A 21618-nucleotide genomic window follows, 5' to 3' on the forward strand; every position below is an offset into this window, starting at 1 on the left:
GATTAGCTTGAGGCCATTGGTCGTACAATGGAGGAAGAGGATATGGTGGTTATTACTCTAAAAAGTCTACCACCATCCTATGAGCACTTTATTAAGACGATCAACATTATTGCAACTAATGTTGACCTCAAATTTTAGGATTTGTGCACCAAACTTCTATAGCAGGACCATTGGAAACAACAGTTTGGAAGCAGTGCTCCTTCAACCTCCTTTGAACAAGCATATTCAGTCCAATCCTTTCACAAGGATAAAGGCCCATCTCAGTCTCATTGCCATAAATTTGGTCTGTAATCCCACAATGCAGGACTCTCATTGCTTCTAAACAACGGAAGCAAGGAGGGTCTCAACCGCAGGCAAAAATTGCAAAACATGCAGGGCTCACAGATTAGCTTGAGTCTGCCTTTTACACCTTTTAAGGATTCTCCTACAACTTTTTTGTTTTAAAATTAGATTGACCATTAAGTAAGGGTATTAGAGTAAAATCTCTCTAATTTTGTTTCTCTCTGTTCTGTAGATTTACTTCTATTTCTAATGGTCACTCTTCTTCTATGTTTCCATATTCTCTCTCTGTTCATGATGGCAACTTTCTCTCTCTTCAGAATGTTTCTATTTCTCTCTCTTTGTTCGTTATAGAAACATTCTTGTGTATACTTGTATATATAGATCATTTATGATCTTTGTTTGATAACATTCATTATTTTACCATAAAAGGAAGGATGCAAGAAATCGTCCCTTGATTCACATCATGGTGGTGTGTCTTAAAGAGAGAATTTTTTTTTAAATCTACAAATTATTACAATAATAGATAAGACGTCTATTATTAGTTAATGGTTATCTTGTAAATATCTTTAGCTTTAGTTTGCTTTCGTTTTTTGCTTTCTCTGGAATAGAATGTTTCTATTCTTTACGATCGTTTCCTAAGGAAACATCGTCTCTTCCTTTTGTATAAATTGACCTTTCGGTCTCTGTTATTAATAAGCAAGTATTTACCAATTACCTTGTAATATGGTATCAGAGCTAAATACTTAAATTTTTTTGGAAAAATTTATAATTTCTTCTTGAAATTATTTGTTTAAATTTTTCCAAAATTATTTCAGCTAATTTCTCCAAAACCCACCTAGGGTTTTTCTGCTTGGAGAAATTTTCGAATTACGGGTCTGCAAATCGCGTGGAAATCGTGGTCATTTTTTGAAGACTCGCATTTTTGGGGTGAAAATCTGCATGTTTCTATATCAAATCTTCATGCTCTTAGCCGTCTCAGTCTATTATCGTGCTTTGGGAAGCAGATTCGACCATTTTTTCATCAAGAAATCTGAAGTTTTTTCAAGCTTTTTTCAGCTAGGGCCGTTTTTTTCGAAACCCTAATTTTTGGGGTCAAAAATTTTTTCTGTTTGCAGATTCTTGGTGGGTTTTTCGAGAGCTCAACTGGGTTGTCATCCGTTTTTTCTGGGTGCCTCGATTTTTGTGCCTCGATTTTCGAGCCAGCGGATTCAAAAAACGACAGCAGATTCCTTCTGGGTTTTTCGAGCTCTCTTTTGGGTCATTCTCTGATTCTTCTGGGTCTTCCGTATTTTTGCCTCGAAGAACGTGCCTTCACAGATTTTCACAGTTTTTCATTGAAAAACGTGCCATGGCATCTCTGACAAATATTCTGCTCGAGCATAATTCCAAATTCAATGGTCACAATTATGGAACCTGGAAGCAACGCATCATCGCAATCTTCGAATATCGAAACACCGATCAACTTGTTCTGGGTGTTAAGCAGCGTCCGACTTCTCCGGGTCCTGATCAAGATACATGGGATCTGAACAATCGAGAGGCAGTAATGCTTCTCAAACTCTCCGTAGCTTATGACCAGCTTTCTCAGATTCCATTCGGCAAGACAGCGGCCGAAATCTGGACACATCTAAAAGGTCTTCATGAGACTTCCGACAAGAGCAGAGCCTTCTTTTTGAAAAACACTCTGTTTTCTATTGTCATGGATGAGCGCACCTCGCTCCAGGCACACCTGAATCGGATTCAGGAAATCCGTGATTAGTTACTTGCCATCGGTCGCAAGATGGAGGAAGAGGATATTGTGGTAATCACTCTTCAGAGTTTACCAAATTCCTATGAGCATTTTATCGAGACTCTCAACATCACATCTACTAGTGTTGATCTAAAGTTCACTGATCTCTACACCCTGCTACTTCAGCAAGATCGGTGGAAACAACAGTTCGGTAGCAGCTCCAGTTCCACCTCCACTGAGCAAGCCTTTGCTGCAAAATCCTTTCAGAAGGATAAGGGCAAGTTTCAGCAACCATCTCAGCAGAAGTCTTCTGCTCCAGCATCCAATGGTACCAAAAAGAAGAACATTCAATGCAACTATTGCCACAAGTATGGTCACATGAAGGTTGCATGTCGGAAACGCTTAGCTGCCCAGTCTAAGCAATCAGGTTCGCAACCCAAAGCGAACAGTGCAGAGCACACTGAGCAGGTGGAATCTGCCTTTTATGCCTTCATGGCTAAAAGATCCGCAGATCATGTACAGTCATCTGCCTGGTACATTGATTCAGGTGCCTCTCGACATTTCACTCACCGCAGAGACTGGTTTACTGACTACCAGCCTTATTCAGATTCTGTTATCTTTGGTGGTGGAGAAGAGTACACAGTTGTTGGTAAAGGCAACATTCAAATTCAGTCTGTTGGGAGGAAGCTCATATTCCTTGATGTGTACTACGTTCCAGGGATGGAACTAAATCTACTCTCGGTCAGTCAGTTGCTGCGACATTCTCCACACTTGGCAGTCACCTTTAGTTCACATCAGTGCACCATCACTGATCGGGCGACTAAGTCTACTGTTGCAGTTGGTCTTGAGGATCATGGTCTTTTCAGACTTACTGATTCTGGTGATTCTCAGGACTTAGCTATGGCTGCTCGGCGATCTTCCATCAGCACACTTTGGCATCAGTGATATGGGCACTTAAATGTGCATTATCTCTCACAACTTGCTCGGGATGAGCTTGTTCTTGGTTTGCCAGAGATTCAAACCCAACACCTTGGAGTTTGTGACGCATGTCAGGCTGGGAAGCAACATCGCACACCTTTCCCCAGTGGCGATTCTTGGCGAGCTTCTCAAGTACTTCAGCTTGTTCATGCTGATATCTGCGGCCCTATGGCCACTCCTTCTGTTCTTGGATACAGGTATTTTCTGTTGTTTGTAGATGATTTCAGTAGAAAAATGTGGGTGTATTTCCTTAAAAAGAAATCCGATGCATTTATTGTATTTCAGAAGTTTAAACCCTTAGTTGAAAAAGAGCCTGGGAAATCTATTATTACTCTTAGATCAGACAATGGGGGGGAATTTTGTTCTAATGTTTTCTCCAGCTTCTTGGATACACATGGCATCCAACGCCAGTTCACCACACCCCACACGCCACAACAGAACAGTGTAGTTGAACGTCGGAACAGGACAATCACCGAGATGGCTCGTTCCATGCTCGAACACAGACATGTTCCGAAGCGTTTTTGGGCAGAAGCAGTTAACACTGCAGTTTATCTGTTGAACCGGTCACCCACAGTGGCGGTCAAAGGTAAAACTCCGGAAGAGGCCTGGTCAGGTCGCAAGCCAGAATCAGTCACCTGAAGGTTTTTGGCTCTCTTGCTTTTGTTTGGATCCCTGATGCTTCACGCACCAAGTTGGATGCCAAGAGTCAGAAACTGATGCTTGCTGGATATAGCAGTCTTCACAAAGCCTACCGCCTTATTGATGTTGAGACATCTCGTCTCATATACAGCCGCGATGTAGTCTTTGATGAGCAGCGAGGACCATTCATGCCTGTTTCTCCTATTCCTGATCCAGCAGACCAGCCTATGTAGGTTCATGATTTGGGAGTTCGGCTTCCATTAGGTCCACCTGATGGGAGGGCTCCAGTAGCTCCTACAGCTCCAGTCCTGCCAGTGATACCTGTACAGCCACCTCCGGCTTCTCCTGCAGGATCAGCTCGTTTTGAAGATGCTTCACCTGAGTTTGATCCAAATTCTTCTGATCAGGATCCTGCTGATCAAGCATCTCCTAGTACTACTGTTGGTCATTCTCCTCTCCGGCCTAAGTGGTGGGCTAAGACACTTGCTGATCTTCATGATGATGAGCTCATTGATGGGAGAACTACTCGAAAAAAAAGCAAAACTATAGATTCTGTCAACTTTGCTCTTGTGGCCAACATTCACAGTGTGTTTGAACCTCAAACATATTCCGAGGCTAAAGGAATTCCAGAGTGGGAACAGGCCATGCAATCTGAACACCAGAGCCTGCTGAAGAACAACACTTGGGTCCTTTCTGATCTTCCCCCAGGGAAGAAACCCATTAGCTGCAAATGGGTCTACAAAATCAAATACAAATCAGATGGTACTTTGGATAAGTACAAAGCTCGTTTAGTGGCAAAGGGCTTTTCTCAGCGTCAGGGCATTGATTATGAGGAGACCTTTGCTCCTACCGCAAAGATGAGCACCATCAGATTAGTCCTAGCTATGGCAGCACAGTTTGGCTAGAAGGTCCATCAGATGGACGTAAAGAGTGCTTTCCTGAATGGTGATCTCCATGAAGAGGTCTACATGACGCAGCCTCCTGGTTTCAAGGTTGCTGGTAAAGACCATCAGGTTCTCAGATTGGTAAAAGCTCTCTATGGTTTGAAGCAGGCCCCTCGGGCATGGTACATCAAGATTGATACGTACCTCAGTGATCAAGGCTTCAAGAGGAGTTCTTCAGACTCAAATCTGTACATCAAGACTACTGACAGTGACATCATCCTTCTGGTTATCTATGTGGATGATCTGATCATCACTGGCAGTTCGGCATCTTTGATTCAGGGAATCAAACAACACTTATGCCAGTCTTTTGATATGACTGACCTTGGGCTCATGCATTATTGCTTAGGTGTTGAAGTTTGGCAACAGTCTTCTGGTATATTCATCTCTCAGTCCAAATATGCCAGAGCCTTGTTAGACAAATTCCGAATGCAGGATTGCAAACCTGCATCTACACCTATGGAGAAAGGTCTCAAGTTATCAGCCAAGTCTGATTCTCCTTCCGTTGATGATACTACGTATAGGCAACTAGTAGGCAGCCTCATCTACCTATCTGCTACTAGGCCTGATATCAGCTTCGCAGTCAGCTATATTTCACGCTTTATGACAGCTCCTAAGGCTGATCATTGGATGGCAGCAAAGCGTGTGCTTCGTTATGTGAAGGGCACTTCTGATTATGGACTTCTGTATTCTCGGAGTTCTAATCCTAAACTCAGTGGGTTCACAGATTCAGATTGGGCGGGCTCTGTTGATGATAAAAAGTCAACATCTGGATATGTGTTCAGTTTGGGATCCGGTGCAGTCACATGGACCAGCAAGAAGCAGCAGGCAGTTTCTCTCTCTTCTACAGAGGCTGAATATAGAGGGACTGTTAAGGCAGGATGTGAAGTTGTCTGGCTTCGTCGGATGCTTGGGGATATGCAGATGTCACCAGCAGGACCGACTACTCTGTTTGTTGATAACGAAGGCGTTATCAAGTTAGCACGGAATCCAGTCTTCCATGAACGAACCAAGCATGTGGATGTTCATTGTCATTACATACGACAGCTGGTTGAAGACGGGACTATAGATCTGCAGTATGTTCCTATCTCAGATCAGACTGCAGACATTCTCACCAAGCCTCTTGGTCTTGATAAGTTTGTCAAATTTAGAGGACAGCTTGGTGTGTTAGATAGATTAACCATTAAGGGAGGGTATTACAATAATAGATAAGACGTCTATTATTAGTTAATGGTTATCTTGTAAATATCTTTAGCTTTAGTTTGCTTTCGTTTTTTGCTTTCTCTGGAATAGAATGTTTCTATTCTTTACGATCGTTTCCTAAGGAAACATCGTCTCTTCCTTTTGTATAAATTGACCTTTCGGTCTCTGTTATTAATAAGCAAGTATTTACCAATTACCTTGTAATACGAATTGTGAGAGGCAAATAAAACATGGACAAATTATTGCAAATATCATCATCTCTTCCATTGAGACAATGGGACTTGAAAATGTTGTTCATAACAGGCAACGCAAAAAATTGTAGAGTTGTCGGTTTGTTGGTTGAAGAACAATATCAGCATATCTTTTCCACTTGCTCAATTTCATGCAACAAAATATTAGAAATAGAATTGAGGGGAACAAAGAGGTGTATCCAAAGGCTGAGGACATCCAGATTTCATCACCAACCACTACACGACTCAAAGAATTTTCAGATTATTTTCAAGTTTGCAGCTACTGAAGGAAAGTGAACTTGAAGTTGTAATTTAATTATATAAATTAGTATTTTACATTTATTGATTTCATAGTTTGTTTGTGTAACATGTATATTCTTTAAAGTTTGTCTTTATTTTTTAATCCTTCTGGCTTTAATTGCTATTATAGGTTGCAAAGTCGCAATTTGAATCTAACAAAATCATCTTACGATGACTTTTGAAAGTTAAAGTAGTACTTTGTAATATGGCGATCAGCCAAAATTGATCTATATGGAAGCAAAGCAACACTGAGAAGGCAACAAGAATTAAGCAACAGACATTTAATGAATCATGGTGAGAACATATGGACTTGTCTCCTTAGTTTTAGTGAGCCCTCTACAAGTATAATTCGCTACACTAACATGGATAAGCCTTGCATTGGACATGTTGGGACTCAAAATTGAAGCCCCAATTTTGAGTACCATTGAGAAAATCAACCCCTATGAGCGCTTTTAATGCACATGTACCCGACTATACTTGAGAAGTTTATGAGGTGTTTAATGCTTCTAGCACCTTCCATTCAATATGCCTACTCATTTCATGAAGTTAAAATGCTATTCCGAATCATTGCGTGAAGTCCTGTTTTGAGCATTTGTCAAATCTGCATTTTCACTGTCAAACAATGACAGAAGGCTGTGTTCGCAACTGAATATCTCGCACCCAGTAATGTTTCATGACTTGCCCCTTTGGGAGTATTTAGTGTCCATACCAAAGAGCCTATGTTTCAGATTTCGAGTCGTTTCGAATCCGTTTGACTAGGTTTTGAATCCCTCAAAGTTGGTTGTTTATCAATGTCGTGCTGATATGAAATGTTCAAAATTCTGGGAAGCCCTATTTAACTTGTTAGAACTTTGACCCAATTGACCGAAATGCTAAAATTCCTATTGCGTTGCATTTTAGAGGTCAGAGACATGATACTTTTCAATTTTGAGCTTATGACGAATCCATTTGATCAGTTTTCAAACGTGATTCCAAATGCAACTTTTAACTTTTTACTGGTGTCAGCAAGTGCAGATTTGTCGGAACCCCTGTTCGTGACATCATAACTCTGAATCCGTGATAGGTGTGATTGAATGGATTGTACCACTATGTTGTCCTCTGAAAATACTTTAAGTATGCCAATTTTCAAGTCATGACCAATCCGTCTGCACACTTTCCCAAGTCAATTCCATTTGCAAAAACCAATTTCTGACATTGTTTTCAATCTACAAATTCTGAGTAGCCCACTTTGACCATACGCCAAAAGCGCCCAATTATTCATCATGAGTCCAAATCCCAAATTTATGTTCTCCTCATGACAGAGAATCAACGCCCCAGTTTTCGTTATCCCAATTGTCCGTTTACCCGATTTTCAAAACCAAATCCGAATGCAGTTTATTGTTTTCTAACATGTTTTCATGCAGGTAGTTCTGAGAGGGCAACTTTGACGATCAATATCTTTTGACCCTGAATTCGTCATAAGACGAGATTCAACAAGGTGCAAGTATGCAGAACAAAGAATCAATGTGCCGGTTTTGAGAGCCTGGTCAGGTGTTTGGATCAGTTTTTAAGGCCAGTCAAAGGACCTTCCTAACACAAAATCAACAATCTGCAGACAGGTGTGAAATGAGTTTTTAACGATCAGTCAATGATCAAATTTGATTTCAATCAGTTCGAGATGATCGATGGATCAATCAAAGAATCCAGTTGTTCGAAAATGAAAAATTTGTTTGTCGGACCCATTTTGGGGCCCGACTAATTACATTAGATTGATGGAATTATGTATGGATTGAAAAGCTCCATGCCATGACAATAGATTGTGACAGGATAATGTAGAGGCTCCCTCCAAATTGAAAAAAGTTGGAGCTTTTTGGAACCTTTTTAAAAGAGTGTCCAGATTTTTTAGAAATATTACCTCATGTCAAAAAGAAAGTAGAAAATGTAATGTCCATGTTTTGGAGGAGTTAATTATTTATAAAGTTATCAATAAAAAAAAATATTACAAGGTAACTTTATATTTAATAAAGTGATATATCTTATAAAGTCATTAAATAAAATAATGTTCTAGAGGTTGCTGGAAGGAGCAGAGAAATAATTAAAAAAAGAGGCCAACCTATCGAAGAAAAAAAGAATAAATAGGCATTGAGGGCTCATTGCCTATCAAACGAGATTTACTATTGATTTTTTGCTGATGTGCGTTGTGGAGCCTAGAGTTTCTGCAAGTAGTCACAATTGGCCATTGAGAACGAAAACTCTCAATTGGTACGCAATTTTGAGGGTGTGAAAGATATTATTGCAGCTATGGGAAGGATATTTCAGTCCTTTCACTTGTGCTTAATTGCTGGTTTGGAGTTTCAAGTGGAGTTGCACTTTCACCAAATCATCTTCAGCAGTCAGTCTCCAGTATCAGATCAATCCAGGTTCTTCATTTCAGTTTGTAGTTGTAACAAGTTCTCAATTGTATACAGCCAGTTAGGGTTTGTCTGTAATGTGCCATGTCATAATGTTTCGGTGCTGAAAATTGCCATATCATTTGTAAAAACATTTGGTTTTCATTGAATGAATACATTGGCACTATTATTTCCTTATTTCAGCAATATACTTAAGCAATGTATTAAATTTAGGGTTTTGTTTAGTGGCCTATTGGAAAGGGTCATTACAGAAAATGAAGTTGAAAAGAAATTGAGTAATGTTCAACACATCAAAATTGAAGTCAATGATTGTAAAGACACAAAGAAGACTTTCAGTATTTGTCCCTACAACTTCTACCAGAGAGTCTTTGTCTCTTAAGATTCTGTTGAATGATGGCACAAAATCTATCACAGTTAAAGCCCCATTGAGTTTGCTTCAAGATCTAATCTTACAGAACTTGAAGAACTGATCCTTAGTGAATGCCCAATGTTTGAGAAGCCAAATCTTGGCCATTTGAATTGCCTGAAAAATATAAGAATCAAAAGTTGTAATATTAGTGGGTCAGGAATATTCAATTTTAAGATGCTACAAGAATTGAATATTAATAGATGTCCAAATCTTCATGTGTTATGTCTTGCACATCTGAGTTGCCCAGAAAATATAATACTTAACACGTGATCTTGAAAGCATTCCTAGTGATGAGGTTCAGCTTGAATCATGGCAAATTCCTAAAGATAATCTAACACTTCTAGCTATAGTTGGTATAAAGGATCCATGTAGACCAAGTGTAAGAGAAGCTGTAATTTTATGTCAAAACACTGGTGTCAAGGTTCGCATGGTGATTGATGATAACATCTTTATAGCAAGAGCCATAGCTATTGAATGTGACATACTCAAGCCAGATAAAAGCCCAAAAGATCAAGTTGTTATTGAGGGAAAGGTTTTCGTGATTACACTAAAGAACATGTAAGCAAACAAGGGTAGAGCCCACGTTAAGGCAGAGGAGAGTTTGACGTAGAGGGAGCCAGGCCCACGGCATGGGCAAGAAGATGGTCATCCATGTGCACAATATGTAAAAGGGGAATCCCACGTCAAATGAAATTGAAGGAAGAGACGTCTTTTCATTTGCTGATCATGTGAGACGTTTGAAGAGCAAGCACCATATCAAGGAGCAGTCCACGCAGTCCAAGGAATCTCGCACATCAAAAAACCATGGAGCGGCCAGAGAAGGCAGGGACAACGGCAAGGGCAGAATTTGAAGCAAGGGAGACGAAAGAAAGAGCAAGATACCATCTCAAATGAAGTTGCGACAGCTATAAATGATGACCTATCTTTTTATGAACAGGAACTACACAAAGGGCATCCACAATATGATCAAAAGTGCTTGGGAGGCGGCATGGGAAACAATATGATCAAAAGCGCATGGGAGGTGTCATGGCTTCTCTGCCTCTGCAGTTAACACTCACCGTGGCAATCTCAGGGGATCCATGTGAAAAGAAAGAAGAGGGCAGTATCAATATCAAAAGCTGATGTCAAAGAAATAATCCTGCGAATTACCAAGATGAAAGCCGCAGCAAATGGTGTCCATGGCAAGAATGATTCCATGTAAATGGCAAATGCAAGGCAGTGTTAAGAAAGAACCCGTAACCATGCAAGTGACAAGTTGTTTCCATAAGAGAAGCAAAATTAAGAGAACGCCTTCAGATGCAACATGTGATTAAAGGCCACACTGGAGGGAAGCAAATAAACCCACGCAATAGTTAAGAAAAGGACCACGCTAAGAATGAAGGAGGCCATAGGAATAAAGAACACAGGAGGCGGCTAAGAGGAGGAAGCCCATGGTGAACATAGGCATTAGCAAAGAAAGAAAGCCACTTCAGCAACAGAGGAGCTTCCAGCAATGAAAGGGAGGCGTCAGTGGCAGGTAGAGCAAGAAAACAATTCACAAGTATAATCCCACATTGAGTGGGCAGGGTTTTTAAATTGTTTAAATGCAAAAGCGCTTAACTTGTCATATGTCGTTGAGACAAGGGCTTTTGTAAGCCGCATGTTGAAAGGTGGAGCCCGACCGGCCGCCCAGCTAGTGCGAATAAGGAGAAGAATTTTAAACGAAGGCACTTATATGATGATGTGGCAGCGACACACAGGATTGCGCCAGGTGGTGCATCCTGTGGTCAAGGCATTCCCACACTAGAAAGTTGCCCGACCGTTAAACAATGCAAGAATGCGCCCGGGTGCCACGTGGCAGTGCGCCCGAGCCACTTTCCGAGGTGGCATAAAAGTCGGGGCCAAGGGTGATGATGTAGTGCCTTGTGGGGGTATGTGGCATAGGCCGGCCTATCAGGGGCTGCCACGTGGCAGCTCGGGTGGCGCCCAGAAGGCCCAGTGAGGGAGAGAGCAAAAGATTGAAGAATATTAATTACTTTTTTAAGGATGGTATGTGCATATGTTTAATTGCAAACAGGTATAAAGCTAAAGTTTATACTTTAGGACATTTTAAATTTTTGAAAAATGAGTTTGCAAGCTAGAGTTTTGTAACAAGGGAGTGATTTTCAAACAGACTTTTAGAGAGTTTCCAGTAAGCAAATATAGCAATATTATATATCATCGGAATCGGGAGAAGACAAACTTTCCGATTCTAAGGCTAGTCTTTGCATAGGAAGCAGTCTATTCAAGTAATTCAAGGTTTTCTCCCAGATTCCCAACTTGCAACCACATTCAGGTATCGAAGTTCAAAACTAATTTCTGGCATGGAAATGACCTGAATGTGGGTAAAAGACAGTGAAAATGCAGTTGGGGTCAAATTTGGTCACATTTAAATCAGTTAACCCAGAGTTTTACCAGCATTTTATAATGTAGTTCAGATTTTTTGTGACACAAAAGTTTTCATCATTTCAGCAGAGATATTTTCAAATTAGTTACAGGATGATGATGAAAACCATATCATATCAGATGGTTAGAAAGAAGAGAGAGGTTATTCAGTTGCAGGGGATGGAATTCCAAGTGGACACATGTCATTCTAAGATCAGATCCGAGAATTCATCTTGGTGTATATCTTTCTTTCTTTTATCCATTGAAAGGGTTGGCAGTTTTCTCTGTGATACCAGCAAAATTCCAGTGTTCTACTGTGAAACCAAGGTTGTAGTTGATTTTGCTTGCTGTCTATTGAGCTACGCTCTAGCAGTGAAGGCCATACATCCATTTATGTGCAGATTTTCAGTTCATTTTCATGTGTTGTTACTCTAAGATAAATGGAGATTGATGCTAGATTATGTGAAGTATCTTGAGTTACATTCAGTTTTACCAGTTTATGTATTCAGTCTTTCCATGGATGAATATACAAGGGGATTTATACGTATTATCTGGGTTTTCTTATTCTGTCTCTTGATTCTTCATATGCCATTAGCTTTGAGATTGAGTGAATAAGGTTCATTTGATTTAAGACATCTTGGATGAGTTGTGTATCACATCTATTGTTGCTTTTGATTCAAAAAGTCAAGTAAATGCTTCAGTGTTCTGATAGGGTTTCTGGGTGTATGAAGAGGATATTTCGTAAGAATGGGATTTGAAGATTTCAGTTGACCAACTTAATTGTAAGGCAATCAAGTTAGATCATCCTATTGGTAATGACTCTATGTTTCAATGGATAAGGCACTGATCACTAAATGAGATGCAAGCTGATATGAAGTTCATTTGCACAAACCTTTTAATCAAAATCAATTCAGTTTTTTCATGTTTTGTAGTGGGCTGAAAAGAATTAACCCTCACTTAGCTTATGGATTCATGGGATATGATTTGTAGCTATCTCATTTCTATGTCATTGCATAAGTATCATAAGATTAAAAGGGTTGCATCTGCTATTAATAGGTTCAGATTTATATTTTAATTAAACTGGTACCATATATCAAAACCTCAAGGTTAACCCGCCTAGGTCTTGCAGAGCCTGAAGTGAAGGAGTTATGCCTTATAGTTGGTCTAAGACTGTAGTCGAGTGTATCCGTCATAGGAATTCACTAGCCTTAGATGCATTGGTCTGGTTTCTTGGTCATTTTCAAAACTGTTAAATCAGGAGCCAACAGGGCACATGTATTGTGGCATCAACCCAATGTTTAAGAAGATGAACGTAAAAGAGCAAGACCCTGAGGAGACTTTCTTCACACATTTCCAAGCAATTGTTGTAGAAAGATGGAACAAGATGACCACTCCACTACATCTTCTTGTCTATTCATTGACTCCAAAATACTATAGCAAACAGTTTCTAAATGAGTCGGGAAGGCTTCTGCCATATGTACAAGTGTACTGGCCCGTACCAATAGGCCACTAAACAAACTCTAGATTTAACACACTGCTAAAATATATTGCTGAAATAAAAGAAATAATAGTGCCAATGTATTCATTCAATGAAAACCAAATGTTTTTACAAATGATATGGCAAATTTCAGCACCAAAACATTATGACATAGCACATTACAGAGAAACCCTAACTGGCTGTATACATTTGAAAACTTGTTGGAACTACAGATTGAAAAGAAGAACCTGGATTGATCAAATACAGGAGACTGACTACTGAAGATGATATGGTGAAAGTGCAACTCCAACTGAAACTCCAAATCATCAATTAAGCACAAATGAAAGGACTGAAATATCCTTCCCATAGCTGCAATAATTCAGGTGATCTCTCACACCCTCAAAATTGCGTACCAATTGAGAGTTTTCGTTCTTAATAGCCAATTGTGACTATTTGCAGAAACCCTAGGCTCCACAACGCACATAAGCAAAAATCAATAATAAGTCTCGATGATAGACAATGAGCCCTCAATGCCTATTTATTCTTTTTTCCTTGATAGGTCGGCCTCCCTTTTTAATTTTTCTCCGCTTCTTCCAGCAACCTCTAGAAGCCTTTTTATTTAATTTATAAAGTTACCTTGTAATATATATTTTTTAATTGATAACTTTATAATTAATTCCTCCCAAAAAAAAAAAATTTTTTAAATTTTAAAATGGGACATTACAACAAGGCAACAGTCCTTACACTCTTTCCTAATGATGATATGTGAGATTTGATTATAGATGAGTTCATAGAGTTTATGTATACAAAAGGTCTAAGTATTGATGCTCTTCATCATCCGCATAAGAAGGATGCTCATAGTTGGCTGCCAATTGTTGTGGCCCCTTGCAGTCAAAATTATATCCCACGTAAGTTTTATTTATAAATTAATTTACTTTATCCAGCTCCTATTGGGGATGATAGGAGACCAATGGTAAGGTGTCAGTTGCCTTTGTCTGCGTGGAAGGAGTGGAGATGCGTCTAAGCAGCGGGGTTGAGTAGTAGTGGGGGTGGATGTCTCCTTCCTTGTTAGCAGAGCATTCAAGTAGTGCTGGTTCTAGTGGTGCACCACCAGTGGTGGTGCTTGGTAGCGGGGAAGGCTTTCCCAATTTCTCTAGAGAGGAGGCTGCCATGTGGTTCCAGCGTTGTGGGTGTGGTGGCTTCATTGTTCTTCTTGTCTAAGTCATATAATGTATGCAATTGTGGTGTAGGTGTTTTGTCTTCAGGATTTAGGGGACATAAGGTGACTTTTTGTTTGTAAGGAAATAACGTATGGATGTCTATTGTAGCCGTGCTACCATCTTCGACATGTAATCTTCTATCTTTTATTACTAAAATAATAGCATTACTGATCCAAAAAAAAATTACTTCGTCTTCATGGATTGCTAGTGATTTTATTACTTTAATAATTTAATTGTTCACTTTCTCGTCTTCATAGGTTGCTAGTTCAATTGAAGCAAAAAAGAAATTGGAGCACATATTATTTCATACACTCAATAAAGTGCAATAGATTCCAACCAAAAAGAGAAAAGTTACTTAGTACTAAGTGCATTCTAACTTGCATCTTCTTTCACACAAGTAGAATGAATACAAAGGAGAGGAAGATGTGGGATATACATCCACAGCATACGGGCATGGATGCTACCACTTCTTAGCTTGAAGTTGCTGCATTTGAGGACTTGGACAGTGAGAGGATTATTTCTGCAACTGATCTCATTGGCATTGGCACTATTTTTTAATCAACTAATCCCTTAGATGGTTGAAATTTAGTATAAAGTTCCAATTGTTGAAAGTTGAAACGATGATATTTGATCTCAATATTATTATTTTAATATTTTGACGTTGAACTTGAAGTATATGATGCTATGACGATATGATCATGATGCTATGATTACAAATTTACAATGTTTTTGTAGCTTATATGATACTATGTGACATTATAATCTTAATAAATGCTTATAGGCTTTGCGTGCGTGCGCGCACACACACAAACATATATATTACATGTATTTGTAATAACAAACCTAAATCCCATTTCAATTTTTCCACAAACAGGTGAACCAGTTCTTCAAACCCGAAACAATAACTTAAGTTGTCCTTAAATCTTTAAAAAAAGTGAAGTTCATAGAGACCTCGGCTCCATGGGGATGTGTCTCCTATGCTTTTACCCCCGTTCCCATACCAAGGATGTTACAAGGACATAGGGAAAGCATTTTGAAGTAACCTGCCCATCCCCAACTTGTGCAAAATTCAGGAAACATTTCCAGGACAGCTCCGAGAATGGTCGGGGATGTAGGGATGGTCAGAAGTCTTCAAGATGGTTAGGAGACTCCCAGGCCTCCCCTACCTGTCTCCTACAGCCCAGACAACATTTGGTAGGCCAGTTTTTTTTTTTAAATGCATTTTTCAATTTGAAAAAAAGACTGGTTGTGCCAACAAGGACACCAAAGCACATTAAACAATACCAAAGTCTAGCCTAAGCACAAAATGACCAGAAAGAAGTGAAATAATCATTTTCACATTGCAAGAAGAGCAGAAAGAGAAAAAGGAAGAGCTAATCAAGGAGTGAACAGCAGTTAAAAGAGAAGGTTATGACATCAAATCTACTTGATTTAGACTACTAGACTTGCAATATATATTATGGACGGCAATATATTATTATATTTTTGTAGTTCCATGTTTATTGTTTACAATTCATGTTATTTCATGGGTGAAACTTGGAGCCTTTGAGTATCTTTGTTTTTTAATTTGAATAATATGTATGCACATTGACAATGAGAGATTCTACAACGACAAATCATTTTTAATTATTAAGCTTCTACAATATCAATGATGAATGCTTTAACAATATTATGATATGCATATTTGAAATTTCTCTATATTTTTAGAAATTCTCTAGTTTTCAACAAATGTCCCCTGTTGTCTCCTAACAAGTGTACCAAGAGTAACGCCATACCAGAAAACATATCCTGCCAGCCCCTGTTGTCCTCGCCCCAGAATCTTGGTGGAATATAGGTAGAGACAAGTCGGTTTTCCTTGGAAGCATGATTTCAGTGAAAAGGGTGAGCATGGATGTCAATAATATCAAGACTATGCTTGGATGGTCTATCCCTCAAGATATTACAGAGGCCAGGAGTTCTCATAGTTTAACCATTTTTTAATAAGATATTCATTTAAAATTACAGTAGATGTGTTCTATCAATTGATTGCACAAAAGAAAGTCCTTTTCTTGGACTCAAACCGTTGAGATAAGTTTTGATCAGCTTAAAAGAAATGACAGATGCTCCAATGCTTGCTTTATTAGACTTTGAGAAGATATTTACCATCAAGTATGTTGCTTTAGCTGTAGCCATTGGTGGGGTGTTGTGTCAAGAAGGCAACACAATTGCCTACTAAAGTGAAAAACTAAATGAACAAAGAAGAGGTAAGGTACTTATGATGAAGAATTGTATGCTATCGTTCAAACATTATACAGTGGAGGCACTAATTATTGCATAATAAATTCATCATGATGGCTACAAGTCAAGTACCCAAATACATCAACTGTCAAGCTAAATTATCGCATGAGCATGCCAATTGTGTCCTTTTTACAAATTTATAAATTTGTAGTGTGTGAGTAGCAAAACTAACATGATTGTTAGAAATGGAAAAAGAAATCTGTAAATAAGCAATACCAGGAAAGAATCTAAGTGAGTAAATGCATGAAAAGATATTACCATAAAATAGGAGAGAGAAAGCTTCAAGTTCCAACACCATGAGACAAGATATTTGGAAAGGGGAAAGCAAAGAAAACCCCTTGTGACATTATGAATGAGGCATGAAAAGCCTAAGAAGAAAGAGAGAGAGAGATAGAGAGCAATGCTCATACAATAATTGAGAAGAGGAAGAAACCTCATTGTTTAAATGAGAGAAGAGGGTCATCTCTTAAATAGAGATGAGAGAGAGGAGTTAGAATGTAACTCCCATGTCTATGAATGCCACCATTCATAAGTGTGTGAGGCCAAGTGTGAGATTCCTCTTAAGGAGGAATAATCTAAAATTAGAAATTACAATATATATTTGTCCTCACATGTTCCACTAGATGACAAAATAAGATGTAGTGGAAAAAGGACAAAAAAAATATATATTAGGATACCTTGGCTTATATCCTAATATATTATAATAATGAATAAAGGAAGTCTAACCTTGGTTTATAAACACACCAAGGAAAGATTACAACTTCTAACAATGATGTCTAATGATTTAAGTAGAAGGTATTGCCTAATTGTCCCTTGAAGAACTTAATGCAAAATATGAAACTGACCCCTATTCCAGCTAAATTAGAAATGCTCTTAACAATCCAACTGTAACAAGAAACAAATTCTCTAGTAAATACTTACTGGCAGATGAACTTCTATTTAAAGTACCCCAACTTTATATTCCCACAAGGTCTATGAGGGGAAAATTGAATGGTGAAGTATATTCAAATGGCTTCTGTGGATACTTCGAAAAAAAATTCTTTTACCTCAGCTAAAAAAATGATATAAATAAGTTTGTTTCTAAATGTAAAGCTTCTCTAAGTTTATAAAGGTGGCCAACAGAACACAGATTTGGACAAACCCTTAACGGTCATCAAATCAAATGAATTCATTCAAAAACAATTGAGCTAACAGCAGAAACAATTGTATATAGAGCATGTGACAATCTTTTGAATTAGTGTGGTATAAAGAAGTATTTATACTCATGTATTTATGTTAGTTATATATGTGTGTGTATGTGTGCCAGATTATATGCAATCAAAGAATGCTTAAATCTAAATATCTATATATTTATCAACATAAATTTCTGTACTGGCTAATCATGAGGAGGGAAGGAAGGGAGTGCAATGAGGGGGAATGGCGAAAGATCCCTTACTAGGTATACCACCTCATAAAGATGGTGAAGGATCATGATGCCAAAGAGGACAAGGTCTTTCTCTCGGGCCTAGGGTTGAGGAACACTTTAGGGGTACCCTCAACCTATAGATCCGCTGTTGAAGTGAACTAGAAGCAATCCTCAATCATAAGAGGTAATGAGAATGACAGATGGAGGAGAATGGCTTATAGACCTTACTACATTCGCCACCTCATAAGGATGGTTAAGAACTCACATGAGGTTAAGGAATATCCTCTTGGACCTAGGATAGAGGATATTTGGGGCACCTATTCATGTCTTCCAGCACAACCCTTGTTAAAGTTGAACTCACACATGATCATTTAGATTTGCTATGCAAATTTATATATTTCTTAACCCTAGAATAGGAATGTATTTCATGAATTTCATTCTTAAACAAGGATTGTATATCTAGCTATGTTATGCTCTTTATCTCATTTAGATGTGTGAATTTAGGGCAAAGTTCAAGGTGATCCGAGAAAGGGGCATTGTAGAAATAGTTAAAAGGCCATTATAAACTAAGCTGGAATCTAATCACGACTACTTTCCCCAAAGATAAGAGTCCAAAGTTAGAATTAATATTTATATAAGTCTCCGATTCTGGTCCAAGATAAAAATCTAACTAACTTCCAAAATATAGTGAGATTTCAAAAATGATATCATTTCTAGAATTTGAAATATATCAAAAATATTTATTGAAAATTGTTCCATAATCTTCCTCCCAAAAAACTTCCCCTTTGACGTCCAGAAACATTATAAAATCTTCATCTTAAATGTAAAAACTATTTCTGCTATTACTAAAACTTAGCTGCTAAAAAATTAGTATTTATGTTATAATAGACTATTTTGTAAATGGTTGGCAAGATTAATATATCTGTACTCCTTCACTATAACTACTCTTCCGAGTCAATATATATTTCATCAACAAAAAACTCATTTCCAAACTTCCTAAGTCTTTCAGTGCTTCAATATCCATTTAAACAGGAACATCCATGAATTATCAATAGTGCATGTGAGGTGTCATTAACAAAAATATCATTATGCAAAATTTAAAGTCTTCTGAGCTTCCACGTCAATTTAAAGAGGAACACCCATGAATTATGAATGGAGCATATGAGTTGTCAAAGTGAAAAATAAGGTTCTGATTCACATACAGTATGGGATTAAAAAGGATTATTCCCTGCGAAGTGAATCCACAGATTTATATCTGACTGATAGTTTACAAGAGTGTAGTTGACTAGGAAGAATAAATTTAAGATTCAAGCTATTTATTTAACAAAACCAACAGTAATTTTGCTTCAATGTGTAATCACACTAAAATATAATAGCACGTAAATAACCCAAATGTGCAAAAAAAGCCAGGGCTAGTTAAGACTTAACCTTATTTCAGAAACTCACTGTCACAAACCATATTTCAATTCTCTGACATCAAAAAGAGGCCTATTAGCAGTTTTGTTAGGTAGTCCATGAATAGTAAAGAAATTAAGGCTTCCACTGTGAAGAAATTTCACAAGGTAGTGAGGGTAAAAAATATTGGGAGAAAGAAGAAACATATGAGTGTAATCCCAGTACGAACCACCTTATAGAGGCCAAAACCCAGTGGAGATCAAAATTTGTCATTAAGCAGCTCAGGAGTAACTCACATCATCTTCAATATGAAACAGGGAGGTGGAGAAAGCCATAAGAAACTTGGGAAGAGAGGATTTTTACCTTGTTGACAGGGTTGTAGAAACTGAAAGGCACTTTGTTCTACACTGTAAACCATACAATGACATCAGGGCCAGCTATAGAAATAGTTCAACCAACAACTTCTTTTTAAGATCTATGTAACAAAGAATGGCTGAAGCTAATGCAAGAGCTTGTTATTAAACTATATGGCAGAAGGCTGGCACTTCATAATGTTAAAACAACGGAATCCACTGTCCCATAGCTTATTCATGACCTCATGAACAATAAGTCTTTTATTCTATTCTATGCAATATACCTTTTTGGCTCAAAAATTACAATAGATTCATCATACTTGAAGTTTCATTTGCACATATCATTTACTGTACGATATGTCAGCATGATTACCCCTCACATTGTCAAAATAAAATAGGTATGCAGTAACAAGCCACAGAGACCAATTAATCAATATAGACCTCTGACATTCTTGGTATCATCTTTGGGTGTCTTTCTGTATATCTGTGCACCTAGGGGTCACGTCAATGGCACTACTGTTCCAATAATGCAGTTGTAGGTGATTTTGCGTGAAACAGCAATCTTTTAATATGCTAAGATAGAATCTAACAGCTCAAGCAATTGCAGTGTAATGCTAATTCATCTGTATGAGTTGGACCCGTCACCTAGGTTCAAACCTACCTCGCCAATTAAAGCAGCCCATCACTCCAGCAGACATGCAGTGAGGTTGTGGAAACAATGATTATGTAGTTCAATTGGGACTGATAATGTGGCCTATAGATTATGGCTACATCCAAAGAGTATTCAATCTTTATAAATCTTAATGTGGCGGTTCATACTTGCACCACGCCATAATTAAAGCCAACCTATAACCTTTACCAGTTAAAAAAACAGGTGAACCCATGTTTCAGAGGGTAATTTCCCTGTTGTGGCTAGAAAGAGGGAAATGCATATCGGAGGTTACATTGGCATGCAGTATCACAGCGTTTTCTTAACGTGTTTGAGCCCTCTCTCGATCCAATAGGAAAAATTCTTCTCTTGGGTATGCCCATGCAAGACTACTTGACTTTCGAAATTTCTCCTGCAATAGAGTGTAATCTTGGGGAACCACGGTTACCTGAGCCCATCTTTTGGACTAAGATCTGACCCCTACGCATTAGCAAAATATATTGATTATTTTCCAAGAAATTTACATCTAATGAAATTTGTAAGTGTAACGGCACCCTTCTCTGGTAATAATAAAATGCATGGTAGCTAAAAATGTCTCTTAGGGCCGTGTTAATGCAAGATTCTTCTAACTCTACCAAACAGTAACAGCTGAGAAATTTCAGAAAGCGTCATAGCCCAATTTCACTGCCATTGCAAAACCAAGGTGGGATTTGCAACTTTGGTGTTGTAAGCATACAAAACCGAATATAAGTGAAAAAAAAGTATGAAGAATAGATAATACGCTGAGAACTTTTCTTATAACGGTTAAAACTAGTACACTAATCACAACAGCCCCTTTGCGTTAATGAAAATAGACCACTAGAAAATAAAGAAAAAGATACAGAACCTCTTGTCTTGATGAAGCAGCATATAAATGAGAAAGTCTGACTCTAAAGTCCAACTCCTGTTGGAATACTTGTGCATGATATCTTCTTGTAAAATCCCTTTGCATCCACCAGTTGGAATCAGGTAAAATTGGACCAGAAGCCACAGGAGCATAAGTAGACAGCCCCATTGAGTATGAATATGATTGTGCCTGCGTTGAGCAATTGCATGAATTTCGAAAAAGCTATAGATGCTCACTGAGAAAGGAAATTATGATCATATATGAGACGGACATTCAAGTAACAACATGACACGGTATTGTTTGAAATGGTCCTATTTTATTCAGAGTCCATTGATATTGGAAAACAAAGAGATGGGCTAGAACCTCCTTCCCTCGGTTCCCATACTGTGTAAATAAAGGCAATGGTTGAGTCTATTCGATTTTTTTTTTTGGTCCCACTAAAAGGTAGCAAATGG

At 38.3% G+C, this 21618-nt stretch overlaps 1 protein-coding gene across 5 annotated transcripts in view; it reads right to left on the minus strand.

Moving 5' to 3' along the window:
• LOC149580194 (uncharacterized) overlaps positions 1-21576 on the minus strand; it is a 35232-nt gene extending 13656 nt beyond the window's left edge. For all 5 annotated transcript variants that reach the window (XM_089789973.1, XM_089789958.1, XM_089789952.1 and 2 more), the window contains exon 1: positions 21164-21576. In XM_089789973.1, coding sequence (XP_089646099.1) covers positions 21164-21331 — 168 coding nt within the window. In that variant the 5' untranslated portion in view covers positions 21332-21576. The remainder of the gene's footprint in view (positions 1-21163) is intronic.
• Between the last annotated feature and the right edge of the window lie 42 nt (positions 21577-21618).

Source organism: Cupressus sempervirens, chromosome 1, assembly GCF_028749045.1.
Source record: "Cupressus sempervirens isolate cs-2001-9-10 chromosome 1, ASM2874904v1, whole genome shotgun sequence".
Lineage (NCBI taxonomy): Eukaryota > Viridiplantae > Streptophyta > Pinopsida > Cupressales > Cupressaceae > Cupressus > Cupressus sempervirens.